The sequence below is a fragment of the Pararge aegeria genome, chromosome 3 (genome assembly GCF_905163445.1).
Source record: "Pararge aegeria chromosome 3, ilParAegt1.1, whole genome shotgun sequence".
In the NCBI taxonomy this organism is placed as follows: Eukaryota; Metazoa; Arthropoda; class Insecta; order Lepidoptera; family Nymphalidae; genus Pararge; species Pararge aegeria.
This window is the reverse complement of record NC_053182.1, coordinates 5,512,597-5,536,661: the sequence shown is the minus strand read 5'-3', so window position 1 is coordinate 5,536,661 and position 24,065 is coordinate 5,512,597. Positions and strand designations below refer to the sequence as shown.

At 37.7% G+C, this 24,065-nt stretch overlaps 1 protein-coding gene across 8 annotated transcripts; it reads right to left on the bottom strand.

Moving 5' to 3' along the window:
• Positions 1-22,397, bottom strand: LOC120637464 (E3 ubiquitin-protein ligase lubel). 8 transcript variants are annotated; one of them, XM_039909322.1, is made up of 21 exons: positions 22,172-22,397; positions 15,015-15,222; positions 14,329-14,477; positions 12,335-12,421; positions 11,161-11,487; positions 10,421-10,727; positions 9,509-9,967; positions 8,869-9,392; positions 8,667-8,798; positions 8,224-8,412; positions 7,541-7,912; positions 7,183-7,300; positions 4,642-7,100; positions 4,363-4,560; positions 3,726-3,953; positions 3,398-3,538; positions 2,839-2,990; positions 2,008-2,203; positions 1,621-1,763; positions 1,109-1,277; positions 1-233 (listed from the first exon to the last, which is right to left on the bottom strand). In XM_039909322.1, exons 2-21 carry the CDS (start codon positions 15,220-15,222, stop codon positions 204-206), a joined length of 6,588 nt encoding a protein of 2,195 aa, XP_039765256.1. In that variant the 5' UTR covers positions 22,172-22,397; the 3' UTR covers positions 1-203. The 8 variants fall into 8 exon arrangements, with proteins under 8 accessions (XP_039765256.1, XP_039765253.1, XP_039765258.1 ...); XM_039909319.1 differs by lacking the exon at positions 1,109-1,277 and adding an exon at positions 888-1,081 and having other exon boundaries at positions 4,642-7,097; XM_039909324.1 differs by having other exon boundaries at positions 7,541-7,897; positions 15,030-15,222.
• Positions 22,398-24,065: the final 1,668 nt, after the last annotated feature.

Below are 24,065 nucleotides of genomic sequence, written 5' to 3'. Positions count from 1 at the left end.
TGTTTAATTTTTCATTATAAGTTTTTAAATTGTGTTAATAAATATATTGACATAAAATGAATACACAAATGCTACGTAGTTTACTCTATCATTTTCGAAAAATAAACATATTTCTTGTTGATATATTGACTTTAAAGGCTCTCTTAGGGCCATTTATATAAATTAATGGGAAAAAAAGTTAGTTCTAGGAATATATTGAACACTCAGTCAAGCGGTATCTTCTCTCTGACAATCTGTAAAACGAAAGCAAACATTGTTAAAACAGGGATTCAAATTTAAAAAGTATCATTCATTTTTAAGGGTCTAATTGAAAAATTTAACTCTCAACATTGAACAGATAATTGTTGTCCGTCATTTTCACCTATGCTGTACAAAAGTTTTCAAAGAATTATGTTACGACGAACTTACTTTACCAATTAAATTATAGCATATTTTTGACCAGAATTTACATGAGGCTTAGCTAAGGCGCAGAGACTACTTACTTCTTATAATTTTTCTGGTCGTATGGGGTGACACTTTAAATATGAAAGCATTAATGCAAGAAAGACGTAACGTTAAAAGGTCAAAGGTCAGTTTTGTTCGACTCCATCAAGAGCGTGTCTTGAGGTTGGAGCTGTAGGTTTTTACATCACTTCGCAGTGCATGCCGGGAACACGTCCTGCAACTGGCCGCCCCGTGTATATCAACCTGAGCCATAGATGTTAAGTTTAGTGATCCTGTAACTACAGCGGCAACCACGCCGTTCAGACCGGAACACATTACTGCAAAGATGCTGCTCTGCTGCAGAAAAAAACATGGCGGTAGAACTTCCCGAGACGAGCTCTGTCACAGAAAGCTATTCTACTACTAAATCGTTTCTAGGCTGACGGTGGATACAGATACTCAACTGATTTTTAGTTGCACTAAAACACTGTATACCTCTGCACACATTCCGGCGTATATAGGATCAGTGTCCCACGGGCCGCGTTCGGGCAGCGGAAGAGCGCGGCGGCGTAACTCTGCCACGAGCTCGCTCACTTCCATGATAGGGATGGGGTCAAGCGAACGTGCCAGGCCGGCTAAATACTCCACGTAGTGTATCCTGTAACAACAGAGCTCGTAAACACACCTCGATTAGGCCCCGTTTGTAGAGGCCATCTAGCGAGCCGTAGGGACGCGGGGGAGGCCGTAACGCAGCTCTGCGCACGAGCGTCTCTAAGTCGTCCACTCCTAAGATCGGCAGCGGGTCTACCTTCCGCCCTCGCACCAGTCGACTCAAATACTCCAAGTAATGGTTCCTGTAAAAACACGCCGCACTGACCACCGCCTGACTATTCTATGTTACCAATAAAAAATATACATTGCAGGCGGCTTGTACATGCAAGGAAAATACAAATAAAGCCGGGGATTTATTATAGCTACTGTATTTTTTGAAGACTAGTTTTTTGTTTATAAAAGCTGGTATTTAATTACTTAGTAGGTACAGTAGGTACATGCTACGAATGTTGAAAAATAAGTCAGTTATTGCGCAGGTCTGGGATTCACGTCAATTAAAAACTCTAATAAAAAAGTACTGCACTTCAAAATTTCGTGGCGAGTACCTATTGCAAGTGTACTGACTGCAGATTGAAAAATACCTACTTGCAAAGTCCCGCTTGATTTTGTTGCACTTCACTACCACAGATGGTGTCCAAAAGACCGGTAGGAGTTTCGCGTTGCAATTGAATTGGACATCGACCAGTGGAGCCTTCAGCAGCTTTTGTTTCGTACGTGATGTTGTTCATCTGTAAAGTTACATGCATGCCATATATAGATTCGATAATAAAAAATATAAAAAATAAGTAAATGCATAATAACTTTAACTATAATAAATAGGTGATGATGATGATATACGAAGTAAACTCCACTTAAGTTTAACATACTATATTATGAACTGAAAGTCTAGGGTTAAATACCCGCACTGTAATGTTACTAAACATTACAGTGCGGGTAGCAAGTAGAACCCATTTATTTTCTTCTGAAACTTGCCTGCAAAAGTGTTTGCAACTCGCGCGGTTCCTTGTCTCGTAGATAAAAGAGGCAGTTGCGGGGATGGTGGGCGTGTAAACCCAGCCTTGAGCAGTATTCGCTAAGCCCGCAGCGGGCTCCCATCATAAACGGTTTTCCGCATCCATAACAGAATTCGTACTTGCATTGCGAGCATGTGAAGTGCATGCAACCTCCTCTGAAAGAAAAACGAAATTGTTTTTAGCCCCCAAAACCGATCCGGACGAAATATTTTTTTTCGCATTAGCACCTTTCTTTGATTGAACTGGATGTGCCTATTTGTTGTTATTTACTTTTTATTAGTTATAGCGTACCCAGCCCGCTTCGCCGGGCTAGATTTTGCTTTATTTTATTTAAACAATAAACTTACATAAAATTTTTAATTTAAGTCTCATAATATATCAAATCATTTATTTCTCTCCGTATTCATTCTCTTCTCGAGCGGGTGAAGATCATTATCTATACCCATGTAAACCCAACAGTAGAATATAACCATATTTGACAGTTTGACAGTTCAAAAATAGGAGTGCTCCGATCGTCATCAAACTTTAGAGGATTACTCGCCAGGTCAATCCGGAGATTCCCTGAAAGTTTCATTGAAATCGATCCAGCCGTTTCGGAGCTTATACGGAACATACCCACACACTTTCTCTTTTATATATATAGATAGATGGATTAAACAGGTGAATTCTTTAAATGCAGAGTATGTAATAATTGCTTACATTAGGCCTTGACTTGAAATAAAGGAATTTTGATAAAGAAATATTTGATTCAACTAAAGGTAGATATTGGTGGTATTTACAGATTATTTACCTAGATAAGGAATATTTAAAGTGACATCTTGGGCAGTCAAGGCCGTTTTCTCTCAAATGTTGCTGTACAGCGGCGACAGACCGTTCTGGATCGTTGTCTTCGAGCCACAGCGCGTATTGCTCGCACGTCATATCATCATGATTGGTGCTCCACTGTAAAGTTCAAGAAGATAAAATTAAATCTAGGTAACTTTATATTTTAAATTATATATTTTCATTAGCTACACAATCCTACTATTCATAATATAAAAGGTTAATTAAAATTTTTCTTCGATGAGTGGGCTTGTCATATCCACCGTATTCTATTGACGTCATATACGCCTGTGAGTTTGTCGTACGCGGAACGCAATATTAAAAAAATGTCTAGAATATGTATGTGACCTATTTGAATTATGAACGAAACTTGTAAGTATAGGTAAAGGTGTACACTGTCATTCTGTTCTACGGAAAGCTCCTATATAAACGGAATAGGCAGGTCTTAAAATAGTGCTGTCATTTTTAACAATATGTTTGCCGTCGAAAAGGTTCAGAATAATTAGCAAATACACATATCCACGTACGGGTCTCCTACAACTGGCGCAAGTGACTGATTTGCATTCTGGACATCGTAATCTTTTGTGTTTAGGATGCACGAAGAATCCGGAAGAACATTCCACGCACCACCGGAAGTTAGGATCTCTTGCAAGCGTTCTATCACGTAACTGGAAAAAGGAATAATATAATAGCTACTCTAGCAACAGCATATTAAGTAAATTGTACAAAATACAAAGTGTAAGTGAGGAACACAATGTGTATGATCTGGAGTAAATCTATATCTACAAATCTACTAAAATCTTTCATATATTTCGTTCAATACATGTAAAATAGAACCGAAGTCAAAAGTACTACCTTTCTTTGAAAGAGTTCATGAGTTTCTGTTTCTAATAATGTTTTCAACAAAATATCCATATGGGCAAAGTAGTCAAGCCAGTCATCTTCCGGGAGATTCTCCAACTCGGGTTCTTTACAATATGGGCAGACACAGTCGGCAATGCTTCTTTCTGTAATTTGCACTGTGAAATAGTGACGTGCACATTCACGGCAACACCTGTGCGTGCAGCGTAACATTGAAACCATCTGCAACAAAAAGTATCTATGTATATTACTAAAATAACTTATTACAATTTACGTATAAGTTATTATATTTTACGAGATAAATAATAGAAGCTGCAAACGGCTCAAAAAAGTTCTTTGTGTTCGTTCGTGTCCCGTGGACTGCGCATCGCACAAACGTGTTCTGGAGGAGTTGACAATCCAGACCTCTATGTGCTCAAAGAAATCTCTAATATTTTGGCCATGTGGCAAGGAAATGCCTGATTGTTTAGGACGCCTTATCATTGTGGGCCGCGTCGAGGGAAAAAGAAAGAGTGAGAGTGCCGAGTCGTTAGATCGACAGCATTTGTAAATGCACCCTGGTGAACATCCAATACTCATTCAGAAAGGCTCATTCAAAAATGCGTGACTCAGTTTGATAATAGGTAACTACCTCATGTTCAGGAAATTTAGAAGCACAGAGTTCACAGTCTTGATGTAAGTAAGCAACAGCCGATGCTAGGTCAACACATTCTAATGCAGCCAAGAGAGCAGCAGGGGTGTCTGTTCCTTGTGATATTAGCTTTACCGCTAGCTGTGCCTGTTCCCAGTTTTCTGTGGCCCCTTCTGCTAGTAGCATTCGAGCTTGCCTCTGTGAACATAAATAAGATCGTTAGTTTTACATATTTATTAGGTCATAATAGTTCATACAACAGTTATTTACAATTCTTACCTCCGGAGAGCCTTCAGGTAACCGAACGAGGGCTAAGTCAATGAGCTGTCCTGATACTTGACGCATTGTGATAGGCTGTGGCGGTGATGGTATCGCGAGATTAGGCTCTTCTTTATTTATTTGAATTATATTATCGTCTGCATCACTCTCGGTCCATTCATCTTCTGTACGACAGGTCTCACGGAAGAAATGGTTAGTTTTTTCATTTGCTAAATTTGTTTTTGGTGGCGATAATTCCCTTGTCATCTGGACGGGCGGAGGAGGAGCTTGCTTTTTTTTAGTCATCGTTGAAGTGGAAACTTGAACTTCAATAGCTCTTAGATCCTCCTTTGTTTTTTGGAGATGTGTCTCTGTATCTGTTTTAGTTGATTTCGATGTTTTTGTACTGAAAAGTCTTGTTTGCAGTTGTTTTACAAATCCACTTTGTATATGTCCAAATCGAGATTTTGGGGGATTTGGCGCAGGATATTGTTTTATACTAGACCTTCGAACTGGTACTTTGGACGCGATTACTTTTGTGACATTTTTATCATTTTTCTGCTTACCACTATGCATATTTCTTACAAGTTTGGGTATATTGGATTTGCTTATAACTGACGGCATTTTTGATTTAAGCGTTTCTTTTCCCAAAGTTCCTGCAGCTGAAGATTCATTTTTTTGAATCTTAAGACTTATGTGGCCACTGTTGTCTTGGTCGTTATTATCGGTTAAATCATTTAAATTCAGAATAATGTCATCTTGTTTATTGTTATGTACATTAAAACCTTTTTTGCCGTCTTCTGTACCAGATAAATCAACATCAGATGGGATTTTTTCTTTAATTTCGCCATCTAGGGTAGTAGTTTTAGATAAATATTCAGAAATAATTTTTGAATCACTCTGTTCTGGTGTGTTCATAGCTGAAATATTATTAAACCCTTCAGATGGTTCGTTAGAAGAGTCATTTGATTTATCACTATTTATAGGATTCTCTAGTGAATTTGTTAGTTCTTCCAAAGAATCATCAAAATTTTCTATAAATGCAGTCTGAAGCTGATGTTTATTTTCTGTAATAAATAATTTTATTGGAGAACTTGGTGTAAATTTTGATGTACTTATATCTTGCTTTATATAAGTGGAAACATATTTTGCCTCTGGGCGAATGATGTTGGTTTGCTCAACGTTATTGTTCAATGATGTATATTTTTTTATAGAAAGTGTTTCACGCTGCAATTCATTTAGTTTTTTTTCTTTCTCATTACTAAGCTGTTCGTAAATTTCTTCAAAATTATCAACTGCTGCGAATAAGTTATTGTTGACGTCTTCATTGCATTTATTAGTAACTTTCGTTTCATCAATTTCCACAGTTAAAGAATGCTCTTGCTGTAAACTTTTTGCAATAGAATTTAATATTTCTATATTTGAATCTTTGAAATCCTCAATTTCAATTTCTACATGATCCATCGCTTCTTCAAAATTCTCATTATCTTCAGAACTTGTTCTATTGACTGATACGCGGTTTTTATTCTGTTCAGTTACGTTGTCTTCTCCACTACAGGTAACTTCTTTTTCGTCAGATGACAGATCTTCTGATTCACCTTCGCTGCTACTAAAACTGGATTCTTTTTCAGATGACAAGCGTGACTCATTGGAACTATTACCTGCTTCGCTTTGTGTACTACTTTTATCTTGTAAGGAATGAATATCAGAATGGATTTCTTCTTTCATTTGTTGTATTAGTTTTTGTGTATTATCAACTATATCGTTAAGGTTGTTAGTTTTTTCATGTTCTTTGGTCTTAAGATTTAATGCTTCTTTATTCGAATGAATATCGAGTTGTTTAAAAAAACGATCTTTGTTTAAAAGGGTTTCGTTGTTATTGTTTAGGGTTTCAACAACGTTTCTCCTTATATTATCATGACTATTATTCTTTTTAGATTGCTTAGTAAGTGGCATTTTTATTGGTTTATTGATTTTTAAATGGTTTGTCGTAGATTCATGAGACTTCATGTGGCTGTTAGGTTGATTATCTGGAATTTTTGTGTTATTTTCTAAATTCTCTTTTGTATTTAAATTAGTATTTTTATTTAAATTTGGAAGGGGACTAAGTCGCGTAAGTGCATTATATGCATCAATGAAGTCATTTTCAGATTGGATGAATTCAGCTAAATTGTGTTTATTATTCTGATTATTGTCTTGTGCCAATTTATTTTCGCCTACATGTGTTACATTATTGCCTAACAGACCCTTTAAAAGCAATTTTTCATCAATCTGTGGTATCCCGGCTTGGATTAGGAGAGATTTTAATTTCTCGGCTATATCGTTACTGTTATCATTTTCAGTTGCATTTGTGTGATCTTTTTTTATCGGATATTCAGATTCATAATTAGTTTTTTTCTGTATGTCTAACGGTAAATACATCCAGTCATCATCTTGAAATTTGTTTGTAGTTACTTCGAATTCGTCTGAACTGTTGTCTGCTGAAATGTAAACGTGAATGTTATGATGATATGGCGACTTTTACTATGTAATGTTATTGTTTTTTTGGATGCTTAAGATTACCGCGAATGCGGTGTGAGCGGCTGGGTAAAGGGTCTGGGGGTACAGCATCATCATCAGCTCCAGTTGGTGGACCCCATACGTGACCGCGCAATCTACCTTCTTCACCAACACCGATTGCCTAAAATTATTGGTTTCATTTAATTGAGTTCAAACTAGCAATGGCAGGTTAACAGTTACACGTATTAAAACTAAGCAAAATATCAAAAGCAAAAGATCGTGTTCTATTTACCTGATGATGATACGCTAGTATCATAGTATAGGATATAATTAAGGTAACTAAATGATTTTTGTGTAACAGTAAAAATATACTACAACGTTTACAGCGTTTTATCAAAACTAGTTTTTATAAACTTTTTACCTGTCGTCGTGATCGCTCGACGCATTCATTGACAGCGGGCCACATCGCACCCCTATGCCTCGCTAAAGCCGCACGAGCTTCAAGCTCGCTTACATTAACACCCGGCGCTAGTCTAGCCGCAGCCGCACGGACACCTGCACAAAGGCTAGGCCATCGTTTACTCAACCACGCCAACGGTGCTACTGGATTTTGTGCCAACGCCGCATGAACTTCAGCGGCACTGAAGCCCAATCTTTCAGCGTCGCTCATCAACCGGGCCAATTCTAAACCTCTTTCAGCCTCTCGCCTTGATCCGGCACCAGCAAGTGCCTCTAGAGATATCGCCCGGTTGTTAGTCAACGGTTCCGGTGATGGGCCCTGTAAATCAGGAACCTGATATGTAGATGAGTAAAAATCTGTCATTAACATTTGAAAAAAAAGTTATAGAGCACGATGGGAACTCTAATAAGTTAGTTTAATAGTTTAAAGTAGACAGATTTATATCTGATTGATAAATTGGTCTTTCTTTAACTGTTTCATAAGTTTGAGCTAGGTCGAAGTACACCCTTTAACTAAGCTTAAGAAAAGAGATAGTAAAGCATGCTCATACATGAGCGTGCAATAAGTGTAGTTTATTATTTAAGTTATTATTTCTCGAATGGATATGTGATTTTTGTTGTTGTGCTTCTCATCAAATTGCTTACTTCTGAACCGTACATGCTGGAGCGGCGCACGGCCCGATTGCGACGGAGATCGAGATGAGAAGCTCGTCGCGTGAGCCGTGTAGAATTCCGTCGTCGTTCACTCTCACTCCATTCACCGCTAGGGCTACTATCGCGAGGTTCGCGCCATTCCCATCTACCACCACTAGTACGGACACTACGCTCGCTTTCCTGAAAAATATTATAAGAGGTCATTGCTGAAATTGTCGAAGAATCTCTATCATTATGGTTGCCTTGTACATAGAGATCACGTTTTAGCTATAAGGCCGTCAACTGTACAACTTAAGTTCAATGTATCGTTTTATGTCCATGTTGTATGTATTTCTCGGTGTGCAATAAAGTAAACACAATTTCTTTCTCTAGGGACGTCACAATATTATTATTTTCTAAGGTATAATTTAAATAAAATTCGCCTCTCCACTTACACGCGTATCGCTAGACAAAGAGAGCCTGCTATGCGATCTTTCTCGTCGATTCTCATCGAGCACGCGACGTCTTGGCCGCGACGATCGCGATACCGACTGAGCACGGTCCCAGTTACTTGGTACTTCATAAGTCTGAAAGTGTAGTAATAGTAAGGTAATAGTCACATTGGAAGTTATTCAAGTGCGTCGGAAATATTCTTACTTGTGTAGAAATGCTTTGTGGTGGAGGAGAAGTTCCAGTATTGGTTCTACTTGATCTGGATGATGGTCTATTAGGTTCTCGAGGAGGCGAGTTTCCAACGTACTTTTTTTGAAAATTTGGAGAGACGTTGCGAATGGTTGCCACCACTCGCAATGGGCTATCGCGAGGTGGTGATGGGCCAACAGACACGCTATGTTTAGTTAAAGGTTCACGTAAAGGGGTTTCACGTTTTGGGAAGGATTGTATTTCGACTCTATCCTGAATTAGTGATTGAACCGTTGCTGCATTTCTTGAGGTGGATACTGCTTGCTGTTTATTTGGAAGCTCCTTAGGCGGTGATGGTCCTACTGCTATGTCGTGACGAATTCGAGTTTGTGCCGTTCGTTCATTGTTTTGTTCTCTTGTTGGGGTAGCTAATCTGTTTGATGATTTAAGTACTGGCCTTCCATCACGAGGTGGAGATGGCCCGCACCCAGTAGAAGTACGTTCCTTGGAAGGCCTTGCTGTTTTATTAATTTTGTCGTCTGCAAATAAATTAAAAAAAGTTCAGTCTTTGGTTAAAAGCATCATCATTCTTTAGAAAATAGCAAAAGCAATAGCGTTGGTATTGAGTAATTACTAAATTAAAAAAATGTCTCACCAATCTTCTTCCGTCGATCATCTATTAAATTACTAGTAGGCGAAGGAGAAGATTTATTCGTAACTCTAAGTCTTGCTACACCATTGTTTATGCCGTCGGTCGAAATTATTTTTGCTTTTGTAGTCGGTGTGCGACAACAAACCGCGCATACCCTCGTTCCAGGTTCATTAACGAAAGTACAGTGCTCGCATTGCCAAGATGAGTTGGGCGGCGATGGTGCAGGACCTAGAGAGTCTTCAACCATCTCTTTTGCATTGTTAGTGTTTACAGATGGTATTTTACTTTCTTTGCTATCACTCTCATTTTCGCTCTCGGAGTCAGCGTCACTTGAAGGTAATGGTACTGGGGATGGTGTTCGGTGTTTCGATCGTCGGGACGCCCGGGATCTCACGCTCAAAGCAGGAGATGCTGCGCGTGATCCGGCCCGCGAAGCTGCCCGAGATACTGCACGGCTGTCCGCTGTTGTATAGAATATTTAGTATTTTATAGTTTTATGGATGGATTAAAAACTTTACGTCGGGCATCCGTATAGATTTACCTATATTACATTTTTGGGTCTTCATAGTTTATCTAAACGGTAAACTCAAAAAATCTAAGTTTGGTGTAGAAGATTGTATAGAAGAGTATAAAGTAGGTAGGCGGTGGGTACATATTAATAGCCTGAGTGTTATTAAACTAAATATTAAATTAAAAGTTTACTTATTTTAAGTAGAGTAGGCTTAGTTAATAATTTAGGTCCTTTAAAGTAGGATCAGTTAAGCGTTCAAAATTTATCGCAATGTTCTGAATTCTGTGATCACATATTAATTGATTTCAAATAAGTTTCAAAATACTTTTGAAGCTTGGAAAGCAGATTCTACCGACAAGAACCCGGCAAGAAAAAATACTTGGATTACATTGGTTTTGGCTTACCTCTTCGATAAGGTTGTGGAGTTTGTGGAGGATGCGGGTGAAGATGTGGGAACATCTGTGGATTGTGGGCCGCCGGATGTGGAACACAACAGGTTTGAGGCCAAGGACTCTGTCCAACCCACGAATGGTCCAGGTTAGCGCAACTACCATATCGCCATGGATTAGATGCACAGTGTGCGCAGCCGGGGCATGCCGTTGGCCCGCCGCCCAATTCCATAACTGATGTTCCACGGCGTAAAGGTCGACCCCAGCTCTGGGTAGAAAGATTCTCTTGGACTTCCCACGGTTCCAGTTGTGGAGCTTGCACCTGGTATCATCAATGGTAGAAAGTTAAATGAAGTGACGTACTGTTTCACTCTCTGAATTTAAAACAGTGAGCTTACATGATTTATTATGATTTAATATGTAGCGATAGAAACATATTCAATTAATGATTAAAAAAATAAAAACAAAAAATTCATTAACGGAATTCTTTTTTCGAAAACATTTTTACTGGTATTTTTCCTAAGAGCACTGCGTTGAAACATACAAATTCTTCAGTTCTTTATAATTTCATTAATTGGATACCTACTAGATATTTGTACGAGTATTCTTCATACAAGAAAAAATAACTTAGGTTTTAGATATAAGTATCATTTGTGTTTAAACTCTTAGACGATACAAATGATGAAATTGCAGATTAAAAATAATATGTTGTATCATTCTAATTTAGAATAGTTTAAAATGTAATATCTACGTACAACATTTTGGGGCACATTGATGCCGGATAGAGAGCCGCGTGGTCGATTCCAGGACGAAAAATGTCCCAATGTGTTTGATTGGTCATGACTTGTAACAGGTGTGTTTGAGTGATGCACAGCATTTGGCAAGTATGGCACGCTGCCCATGTGTGACGTCACACTTGGAACGCTCGGGCGCTGATGATGCATTTGCGGACGTTGGGACACAAAGTGGTTGGTATTGGTTATTGCTGCCATTTGTTTGGGTATTCCCATCAATGGGTTCATAGTAGAACGCCGATCAATGGCAGGTGGAAGTGGACTAGCGCTGAGTCTGTCGCCGCCGATCTGTTAAAAATACAATAGGTAAATTGAGCTACTTGGTTAATTGCTTTTTAAACTTTATGTGACACAAAAGATTTACGATAGTATTAATGTTAAATTATAAGTCATCATCATCATCATCTACAGCCAATTAATGCTTCAGACTATACAGAAAAGCCCTATTATCTTAAAAGAATTATATTCTTCAACATTTTAAATAGAAAAAACTTCACTTATTAATTATTATTATTTGAAGTATTTGTAACAATAAACGGGACTGATTGTTTTAATCTCTTTATTCTCCTTCGAGAGCACGAAGGTACAGCAATTGCATTTCGGAAATACGTGGAGTCTTGTTATTAGTACGCTATTCTATACTATATACTGCGTAATGACATAGTCTAGCGATATTCTCTTCAACCTCTCATTCGGGAGTACTGAGTTCGAGCAGGCTTATAGCTAAACGCTAGTCTCTCCGGACTCATACTGCGTTTTTTTAATTTAAGAAAATAAATATCATCTTCATCATCATATCGACCCATTGCCGGCCTCCTACAGGGCACGGGTCTCCTCCAACAATCTTTGCTCAGAGTTTAGGCCGTAGTTCACCACGCTGCCAGCCGCACTGGGCCGTGACGATGGCTCAGTGCGGATTGGTGGACTCCACAAGCCTTTGAGAACATTATAGAGAACTGTCTGGCATGAAGGTTTGCTCACGATGAGTTTCTTCACCGTTTAAGCAAGTGATATTTTAATTGCTTAAACACCGCGCGGTAATAATATTGTGATGGGAACCTGTACTTGAGTTTTCCATATTGTTCATTAATTCGCACTTGGCGAGCGTGGACTATGATCGGGATGATAGATTTACCTTATGTCTCCGTGGCGGCGGTACGGGAGGGGCAGCCTTCGGTGGTAGCGGTGGTCGCTCATCACGAAGCTGCGCGTGTGATAATGCCTGTAACATTGGCAAGTTGGAAATTATAAAGCTCTTATTGCCCGTGACTTCGGGGTTTTTTTCAATTTTCACGGGAACCTTTAGATCTCCAGGTTACTATTATCGTACAAGCTACACGTTATCTCTTTACAAAACTTCGCCACGATCGGTTTAGGTGCGAAACTGTGCATAGGTGACAGAAGCAATGTCTTTCTATCCCCTGTTACCCTGTTGCTTATTCGTAATAAAAAGGCTTTTTAAAACCTTCGCAATGTTTGAAACATTCAGCCAGAGATCTATAATGCCTTATTATAACATAACCGCATTGTTCATGACAAAATATAACTGTTACTTTCTAGGCTTTTTTCTCTTTAATAGGTATTTCCTAAAAGCCTGCCTATCTATGTATATGTTCTTTAATTCAAGTATATGATGAAACTAAAATATATAAAAGGACTTCTAAAGAAAAAAAATCGGCAAGAATGTGTTTTTTATTTTTTATTTTATGTCTATATTTATTTACCTACTTTTACTTTGATTACTTACAAACATTACTAGGAGCGGGACTGCAGCCAATATTTTGTCGTCGTTAGCATATATTTAGGACTAATCATTGTCTCTATTAGAGTGCACGAGTCGTTCTTTATGGTACTACTATGATAGATACCTACTTATAAAGTTATAAAGTAAGAAAAACCTAAAGAGCAACTAAGTACTCATACGTAGGTACTTGCTTTAGTGGTGATTGTAACTAATAAATTTTTGTAACAAATTAAGTAGGCCTTATTTTTAGTGACTCTACCATCCGGTTCGGAATGCAGATTCTACAGAGTAAGTAAATGAAGAAAGCAAGGAAATGGTCTGTGCAGACATTCATGTTTCACAATTTAACAATCATTTCTCTATCTTTTGATGGATGATTGATAAAACCGAAGCAGCCTGCTTCCAAGCAACATTGTCATTAAGAAATTAATGACGTAAAACATTTTTAGGGCTAAATTAAAAGTTAAAGTTAGTAATGTCTGACTTTTTTTTATCATTAAAAACGTTTTCCATTAACAACTAACTAATAGTTTCTGAAGAACTTACAAGCTTTAATGGCAAATATTTATACCGTTCAAGCTCTGTCCGATGGTTTACCCTACGTAATTACGGATAAAACATCGCGGCCTAGATATATATTTTTTATACCTTGCTTACTTGTAGTTACTACTACTACTTCTCCCCCGGTCTGATACAGTCTAAGATGCACCAGCCACTACGCCGCCGATCGGAACACAGCAATTCTATTTAGCGGAAGATATATGGCGAAGTCGTTGATGGCTACAGTAACTTCCCGGACGAGCTCTGTCACCAAAAGCTGAACTTCTCCGAAACATTAGCCGAAAAATTAACATTGGTGGCCGAAGTCGCGGGCAACGGCTAGTTTATAATAATTAGTTAGGATTAAACGTACCAACTTACCTTCACTGTTTGCGCATCAAGATGAAGTTAACGCTGGGAGTCTATAACTTTTGTTAACTAAAGCTTACAGTGATTCGTCCCGTCTATAGAAGGGTAACCTAGGAACTACTAAGTAAGTACAGACATTCTCTGTTTGTTTGCATGAACGCTGTTGGCCGCTAATGCTCCGAGCTCATTACGCACGCTTGGTTTGTATTACGTATACCTACATTTCCTTATATTTGTCTACGTTGACCAAGACACGGATCGCACCGCCGCTGCCCCGTGACATGATTTTTTTTATTAGCGAAAGCGCTTGACCACAGGCACGTGCAACGTGCAGATGTGACCTAAGATGGGACGCACTCCGTAGAAGATGAAGATGAAGAACTTTGTATATTTCCTAAATTGTTGAGGTTCACGGTTAAACGCGCGTCCGGTGACCACCATGTTACTTCTCAGTCCATACACATCTTAAAACCCACCTGTCGCTGGTGATGTCTGCGCTTGGGGTGCCGGTGGTACATGTCATCGCAGGAGGCACATAGTGCTCGACGACCACACTCAGTGCATCGAACCCGAGCTCCACCGCCTCCGCAGAGACCGCAAGAGGCATCTGCATCTATTGGGTGACCTAGGTCAAGAGATGGCCATTTAAGCACGGAGTAAGTATAGACAGAGTAAATTAAAGCTTGGTCTCCCGGAGTCGGAAAAATATTTTTTTTTAGTTTTTTCAATCTTTGCTCATAAATTGGTGGGTGATTTTAAAGTAAAATTACTGCATCGAGCCGTGTGGTCAACTTCCCACCTGAATGTGCGTGAGCGAACAAGGACTTGTTCCACGACCGTCTACGAGGCAATACGTTACTGCTGGCTTTCGGTCTTGCGAAAGACAGATTGATTGCAAGAATCAAATACAATAGAAAGAGATGTGTCAAGTCTACTAAGCCAAAAAACCGCCATGCGCGTGACGTCAGCTGTTCATCCCATTCGCGTGAAGACGAGCATAAGTAGCATAAGTGCTATTACTGTTCCTAGCACTAAGGTGCTAGGGCACAAAGGCGGCGTGATCGAATAAGTAAACTTAGGTGGAAAATCTCACACTAGGCTCTGTGAATGCCAGGTGGTTACGACAGTAATATAATAACGAGGAAATTCATTTCATTTATACCTAATATGTTATCACCTGTAGGCGGGCGTGGCGGAGGAGGCGGTGGTGGCTGGAGCTTAGCGTTGACATACTGGTCCGAGGGGAACTCCACCACCTCGTAGTCGGGTTCTGGTTTCGCCATCGGCGCCCGGTGGACGTTGGACCGGAGCGCCATTGTTGGCGTACTGGGCACCGCCGAGCGCGGGTCGCGACCACGGTTCTTTAGCATCTGTGGTTAAAATGTATTTATAGCTACTGCACAAAGAATATACTTTATTCAACGTGGAATTAAAGACAGAAATAATACTTAAACAATGCTGCTTAGCGGCAGAAATAAGCATTGCGATAGTACCCACTAGGGACGACCCCTGACACAAAAAGCTATATTACTACAAAAAAATGCGGCTGACTTACAGTACCTGTTCGAATTGAGGTATCTAACGGCGCGTGACCTGTACGAATTTGCCGCAGAAATTGAGCGATTTTATATAAAATTACTCTACATAATGAAAACATTGTTTACAAAATAAACTACGAAATGAATAATCAATCTAGGTAATCCCAAATCTTCAGATATTAGATTGAATTGAGTAGTAAATTAGTATCCTTTCCTATTCTTAGATAAGGAGACCACTACTTCGAAATTCAATCTATCGTTTTGGATTAGGTTGATTATTAAGATAAGTAAATAAAAATTGATTTTATGCGTACCTACTATAGACCAAAAAGTCATTGTTGGCAAGTTTGCCAACAAAGACTTTTTGGTCGCGACTTTTTGGACTGTTTGGACTTTTTGGTGCGCAGTTGCGCAATCATCATCATCACAACAACCCATTACCGGCCCACCACAGAGCACGGGTCTCCTCCCACAACTCCCACACACAGACACACACACTCTGCACGGGTCCACCACGCTGGCCCAGTACGGATTGGTGAACTGCGCAATAAATAAACAAAATCGGCTGTGCCTAAGTAACAAGTTTTAACAGAGGTAACGAGATGTGATAATTACGAGAAAATTTTATGAAAACCTACTAGTTAAAACATTGATATGTAGTCTGTTTTGACACAGCTTTTGCTAGTTAGTTATTTGTGTTCCGTGTGAATGGGATCGCGCACAAATGTATAATGCAAATTAACAGGTCTAAAAACAGTTATATGCTTTTTCACAGATATTACTGGTAAATAAAGTAACAGAATACTTATTTAGTTATTCCCATTCAATTTGTTTAGAGATCTGTGTACTATTTTTATAAAGAGGAAAGATTTTTTGTTTCCTTGCTTATACTGAAAAGGCTCCGAAAGTAGTGGACCGATTTAAAACGTTTTTGTACCAATAGAAAGCTATTTTATCCAGAAGTAACATAGGATATGTTTAATTTCAGCAAAATTTAGCCCAGCTGCTTTTGTCTGCGGGCGCGGGCGCTAATGTCCGTTTTCTACATTCAGTCTATCTATATTCTACATGTAATCTGTTGATTTCTAGAAGTTTCTTAGTAAAGTTGTTATTTGTTACAAAATTAATGGATATTTTTGACAATTACAACGTTGATATGTAATACAGCTATAGATTACGAATAGAAGGAATACTAGACGTAAATTAATTGTAATTCGTAAATACTACATAAATTTAGTAGGTAGATAAAAAAAAAAACACAGCGGTGCCATATACCTATCTAAAAAGTATGCTATCAAGAAAATCTATGACCTTACCCCTTGCCAGTAAGTATATGCTATTCACAGACCTTTATAGTACGTTATTTGGTAGCATAGTTAGTAGATGTTAAAAAATTTAAATTACGGCTCGTACGGGAAAGGTGTACAGGAAAGGTGTGTCTATGCATAAGGTAAGCTCTTGGGCAATATAGGTAACAGAACGTTACGACCTGCGAATCTCCGGGGAACAGAAAATATTATTTCTACGTTTAAAAGGTATATAATATATATTTTTTGTATCCTGGGACATGATTCTTAAGAGGGTATAGACCTGCGTAGCGACGTTTCAACTAAGGTTATAGGATTTTAATTACATAGAGAATCAGGGCCTTACATAGATAAGATTTTGTTCTCCTACATATTACAAGTTTTCACCCGCGTATAGCAAAACAGTTCAAATAATGACCGGTTCTCTGAAACGATATGAATGTACGGGTGTTGATATAAATAACAATGCAACGATGTCGACAACTCGCCACTAAAATTGCGTGCTACACAGAACAGTGACCTGAAAACTAGATCAAATAGCCAACTCCCAAATATATAACAAATGATGCGATTAGAACAAAAATAGATAAAGAAACAAAGATGTTGATATACTGTGACCAACGAACTCTGAATACGCTGTAACTATTATTTTTAAAGAGTGTTTTATTCTATTGTTTTCTTTCATTAGCGATGTTACAATCGAAGCGCATGGTGGTTTTATTTTTAATTTTCATAAAAAAATATGCTAAATGTAATGTACCTGAAAAAATGGTATGGCTATATATATATTTACAACTACTACGAAATTACGACTGTAAAATTAGTTTGTTCCACTAATGGGTAAAGTAGGGTGTCTTAATATGAAAGATTTATCTTTTATCGAATAATCATTTATCATAAAAACAATTCTAAACTATCAAAGAAATATTAATTATTCTTATCATACAAATGTAAGGTAGGACAGTTTCGGGCAATGAGACCTAGGGTGGATGTATATACCTTGGATATAAACTACAAACTCTACCACCACGGCTCCTTAATAATAATAATAAATATACTACGACAATACACACATCGCCATCTAGCCCCAAAGTAAGCGTAGCTTGTGTTATGGGTACTGAGATAGCTGATGATGATATTTTTTTATGAATATAATACACATAAATACTTATAATATACAGATAAACACCCAGACACTGAAAAACATTCATGTTCATCACACCAACATTATCCAGTTGTGGGAATCGAACCCACGGCCTTGGACTCAGATAGCAGGGTCGCTGCCCACTGCGCCACTCGGCCGTCAAAAATAAAGAGTTAGTAAGTAACTTAAAGCGGGTATGCACGCGATGAATTGTTCTACGCGCATTCTTTGCGCGTTTTAACAACTTGCGGTTACAGCTTTCAGTTTCTAAAATCAGATTGTTGCATATGTATCGATAGAAAAGTGCGTATAGCGCGTCCAAAACACAAAATATTTTGAATAACGTTTAGACTATTTAAGGGCTTGAATATACACAACTGTAAACTGAAACATCCCTTGGTTTTATCCGCACTATATTTCAAACTGGTCGCGGGCGTAGTTACAGACATATGAATAGGGCTAAACATCTACGCTTCAGGTTCCTAGACACGGGGCGCTTCTTCGTTGGGCGTGTTAATTGCATGCCCTGCGAAGTGTTGCTCTGTTTCCCCACTTACCTTAACGTGGGAAAAAGTCCATCAATGATTATAATAAAAATGAAATAAAATTATTCGACCAATTATTATACAGGAACAACATGGGTTCGTTACACGGAAGTCTACAGAAAGCAATCTCTGTGAATTCCTCGACTATGTCTACAGAGCCATGGATGCCGGGGTTCAGGTTGATGCTGTGTATACTGACTATTCTAAAGCATTTGATAAAATATCGCATGAAATTCTCATACAGAAGCTCGATAAAATTGGTATACATGGTGACCTGTTACGATGGCTTGCATCTTACCTTAGGGATCGTACCCAGGCTGTAGCTATAAAAGGATACTGTTCCTCATTCCTGCCAGTCTCCTCTGGTGTCCCTCAAGGCTCACATCTTGGTCCGTTGCTATTCAACATCTTTATCAATGACGTTATTTCTTGTTTTAAAAATTCAAAGGTTTTGCTTTTTGCAGATGACATGAAAATTTATAGGTCTATCAATACACTTCATGATTGTAAACTCCTACAAGAAGATCTTTTTAGATTGAATACGTATTGTAAAGTCAACCTTCTTGATATTAATGTCAAGAAGTGTAATGTTATTACTTTTACCAGAAAGAAAAATCATATAATTAGTGATTATTACCTAAGCAATAGCTTGCTTGTTAGAGTGGATGAGCTGCGTGACCTGGGTGTACAACTTGATAGCAAGCTCTTGTTCAGGTCGCACATAAATATAATTACTAATAGGGCATTTGGAATGCTTGGTTTTATCATGCGTGTTACTAAGGATTTTAAGAAGACGTCAACTCTGGTTCTTTTATTTAATGCCTTGATACGTTCTATTCTTGAATACTGTTCAGCATGCTGGAATATAACGGCAGTATAACGTGTACATTGATGCAATTGAAAGGATTTATAGTAAATTTCTGCGTTATATTAAACGTCGTAATTTACTATGTGATCACAGTATATCTGCAACTGAAATTACTTTAGAAAAAAGACGCGATTTAAGAGATCAAAGGTTGTTATTTAAAATAATACATAATTTAGTTGACTCCCCTCTTCTTCTAAGTAATATCGATTTTGCATGTCGTAGGTTAAATGCAAGGCGTAAACCTCCCTTTGCGTGGGCTAGATGGAAGACAAGGTATTCGGCAAATAACTTTTTATCTCGTGCGTGCAATGCTTTTAACAACAAATATTGTGAGACGGACATTTTTCATGTCAAAATTGGCACGTTTAGAAAATTTATTTTGACAAAATAAGTACTATAGCTTTAAAGTTTTTGTTTTTCATTTTTGTTTTACTTACATTATTATTATTTTTTCTTTTTTTTGTACAATAATTGCTTGCTAGGTACTTACTCCTAAGCAATTGTGGTTAATGTTATCGTGTTATATGTATAACCAAGTTGTGGAAACTTTATTGGTCTATGTGATACAAAAATACGGCATTACTTTTATGTATAATTATACTGTTTGTTTCCCTTGAAAAGCTAATAAATAAATAAATAAATAAATAAAAATTATAATTCAGTGACTGTCTTTAATTTCGATATAGACGTATCTTCGTTTTATTGCAGTTAACGGGCGTGGTTTACGCGGTTTTAAAACACGCGCCTAGAAAATCCACCGTTCTAACGAGGCGATATAGAGAATTCGTGTAATGAGGTTAGAGAATAAGAACCGGAACTATGTCAAAGCGTGTACCTAGATGATACGGGGCTGAAAATAGTTTGAGTTGCCATTTCGGTTCCATATAATCGACTTGGGATGTTAGCTGTAAGTATATACACAAAATATAGAAAACTACTTCCGTCTCGATGGAAGAACTGACTGTTAGGTGTAGGATTTTTCGTCCAGTCAGTACATCTGGGTTTCAAAATAGTTTGGACGACGCCAATGTTATATGGTGAATAAGGATGAATCTGCATCGAGTTTAATAATAATAATATTAAGACAACTAAAGCTCATTTTTTAGTAATACAACGTAAACGACTATGTAATTAATCTATATCAGTGGCGTGCATAGAGGGTATGCACAGAGTATGCATATGATATAAAATGAAGAATATCTCCAGGTCGAGCTATAAAACACCTAAGGATAGGCATTGTCACAGTTATAAAAAGCCTACTCTCAAGTATTTATAACTCATACTGAAGATTTTATTTAATTTTATAACATCTGCATACCCTGTGCATACCCTCTATGCACGCCACTGATCTATATATATTATATATAAAAGTAAGTTGTGTTAGTTGCACCATTTATAATTCAAGAACGGCTGGACCAATTTTTATGACATTTGATTTTTTGTATTCCTCTTAGACCGGAATAGGATAATAAGTATTAAAATTTAACATTCATAAAAAAAAAATATGATCCGCGGTACGAAGTTCGCCGGAACAGCTAGTTATATTATAGAATGATATTATAAACCGTAATCGTTTAAGAAACCTATCTATTCATGCGAGAGGGGCCTTGTCCAAACCAGTGGGACATTCGTCAGTGGGATCAGCGCTATCGAATGAATTCTTATGGCATAATTAAAAAACGCGTTTTGTGCTTGTTATTTGCAGGCAAGTCGATAACTGCACACTAATAGGCTTCATAAACCAAGGTGTAGACTGAACTGATATAGATGGTTTTCTTTAGTATACATTGCAAGTTCCATACCGCAGGAAACCGGAAAACAGAAAATAATCGCGAACAAAGCCGCAGGTATTTGGCCTTTCGCGAAGCCTCTACGTGTATCGCATGATCTACGATGTTTGTGACTTGTAGGGCTACGCTTTGTAGCGCACTTGTGACAAGTGTATTTATCCAGGGATTCTGTGTTATGTGAGATGGTACATGCTAAGTCTAGACTATCTAGTCTAGACAAGCTAAGACTACAATAAGCAAGTTTATTATGTGGTCTAAACTCGTTACATTTAATAAATAATTTGTTACTGTGTATTCAACAAGCGCGTCGCAAGGAGCCCCTGGAGGTAAGCGGCACAAAACCGTGGAATATGGAACTCCCTACAAAATACCAGTGGTCGTCTCTCGGTTGATATGATGATGATGATGATGATAGACTGTATGACTGACTGTGATCACTCAAGATAACCGAATAAACGTATCGGCATAACTATACATTTCTTTAGACAGAATTGCTTTATTCCACTAAATTATTTCATAATAAGTAGTTGGAATAAAGGTCATTAATTGTTTTTTTGTGTTTTTCTTAAAACATGTCAATATTATACCTATCTTTTGATAACGAAAAATATTTTATTTGTTCCCACACTAAGGATTAGATAATTAGTAGACATGAAACTAAGAAAATATATACTCTCTTTTTAAAGGATACAATAAGAATTTCTTTATTATCGCTAAGGGAAGATGTTAATATTACATATCACCAAATTGCTTTAATTAAAAAAAAAAATCATGTTATATCTTGGTAGTCACTTATTATTTTTATAATAGAATAAGATATATAATAGAAACAGCAAAGTAAACGGCAGCTGCGACCGGGACAGGGCGGGCGTTGCCGCGACGCCAGCTCTCGTCGACCCATTTATTCCGCCTCTCATATCCCAAAATATCGAAAGCATTTACATACTTACCGCAACATAATATACAACGACGTAACCAAATCTCAAGAATCCTATGACCCATTTAATTTCAATATTGAAAACTCGTAATAATCTTGTACATTGCTATAAAAGTGTGTTGTATTTTGTACATGTCTTGTAAAAGTACTTAAGCGTAAATATGTATATTAATAAAAGAAAATACGTTGCCTTTGGTCCCAAATCCTTATATGCCTAAACAACACTGAACTGGATCAACTGTAGCACTTTGAATAGCAGAAAAATACTGAGTTACGCATATCTCTTGCTATAAATTAGATGTTTATGATACAGTTTAAAAATCCCGTACACTACTACACTCACGAAATATATATCACGGTGGGCACATCACGGCAAGACCGAGCGATCACTACAGGCGTTCCGAAATCCGCTAATCTTGCGCCCTATCCGGATGAAATTGACAGCGAGAAGACGCGTGCGCCGACATCGCCTCTATTTCGGTCCACGTTGCCCTGTTTCTACTAAAATTACTGCGCGATGCTATTTCCGCACTCCACTCTATGCGCCAGGCACCTTGCTAATTCGTGAAGTCCTAGAGGTCGACATCTCTTTTAATTTGTGTTGCCTTTTTTGTTTGCCTATCAGGTCACATGCCTTTTTTGTTTGCCAATTAGGTAAATATTAGGTAATTCAAAATTTAGGTTTGTACAAGCTTTCAAATAATGTTTTAAATCATAAATAAGCAGTGGATATAAACATGCTACACTTGTTTATCGTTATGAATTTCATAATTTTTCATTCAGGGCCTATAATATAGGACGTTAGGCTGCTACCCTATGCAACAGTCTAATGCTCGTACCTATTTTTTTTTTTTACTTTATTGCACAAGCAAAAAAAAAAAACAGTTTGCAAAAGGCCTTCGGGCTTGCAAGGAAACGAGTGAGGGTGTGGGCAAAACTTTAGGAAGTAAAATATATAAATATATGTATAGTATATATTTATACTTATAATAAAACTGTAACTCGAAGATTTCTGTACATTTAATATATTTTGAAAATTTTGACCGGGGGAATTCTTAATAATCGATACTGAATCCAAAACAGATTTTTATTTAATTTTTGTCTGTCTGTCTGTCGGTCTGTCCGGGCATAACGCGAAAACTACTGAACAGATTTAAATAAAATTTGGTATAGTGGTAACTGATACTCCGGGTCAACATATAAGATACCTTTTATCCCGATAAACAAAAACGTTCCTCCGGGAAACAAGATAAAAATATTTACAATTTTACTTTATAGCTCCGTTAAATTTGATAATTATTTTTTATTTTACAGTGTATACTATAAAACATGTAGTGTCTAAATTTGAATGAAGAACTGATAAATATTGTCGGAGATAAAGGATATAACTCTTCACAAATAACAGTAAGTAGCAAGGAATATGGAACAACGATCGAATACATGCGTACCATATACTACTTAATATTATAAATGCAAAAGTTTGTGGGGGTGGATGTATGGATGTATGTATATATCAACTAAAATAATGACAACTTATTAACTCAGTATATGACGTAAAATAATAGTAGATACATAGCTAGCCACGATGACTCAAACGCGGACGAAGTCGCGAGGTTCCGCTAGTTTATTTATAAAATTTATAGACATCCGTGTACATGAAACTGAACGTGTATTTAGAATTAAAAAAGAAAAAAGAGTAAAGAAGAAAACATGGAGTGTTAACGCCGCGGAGAAGGGTATCACTCAAACCTTTTTAAGAGGTACTCTTTAACCAGTCTCTTCAACGACGGTCTAGAAGTGGCTCTTTTTATTGACTCCGGCAACTCGTTCCAAGCCTAACTGCTTCTAAAGTGAAAGAGTCTGACATAAATCAGTATAGTAAGCAGGCACAGACAGTAGCAAACTATTAAAGAAGCGCAGACTAAGACCACAGACTGCAGCCTTCCACTTAAATAAGGTACAAAGTGTGCTCTTAAGGTACAAAGGTGTGAGAGGATCCAACATAAGGCGATGTCATTTAATTGTATTGCAAATTGGGAATATGGAAGTGCTCTATCAAAATAAAATCAAATACAGTTTATTGT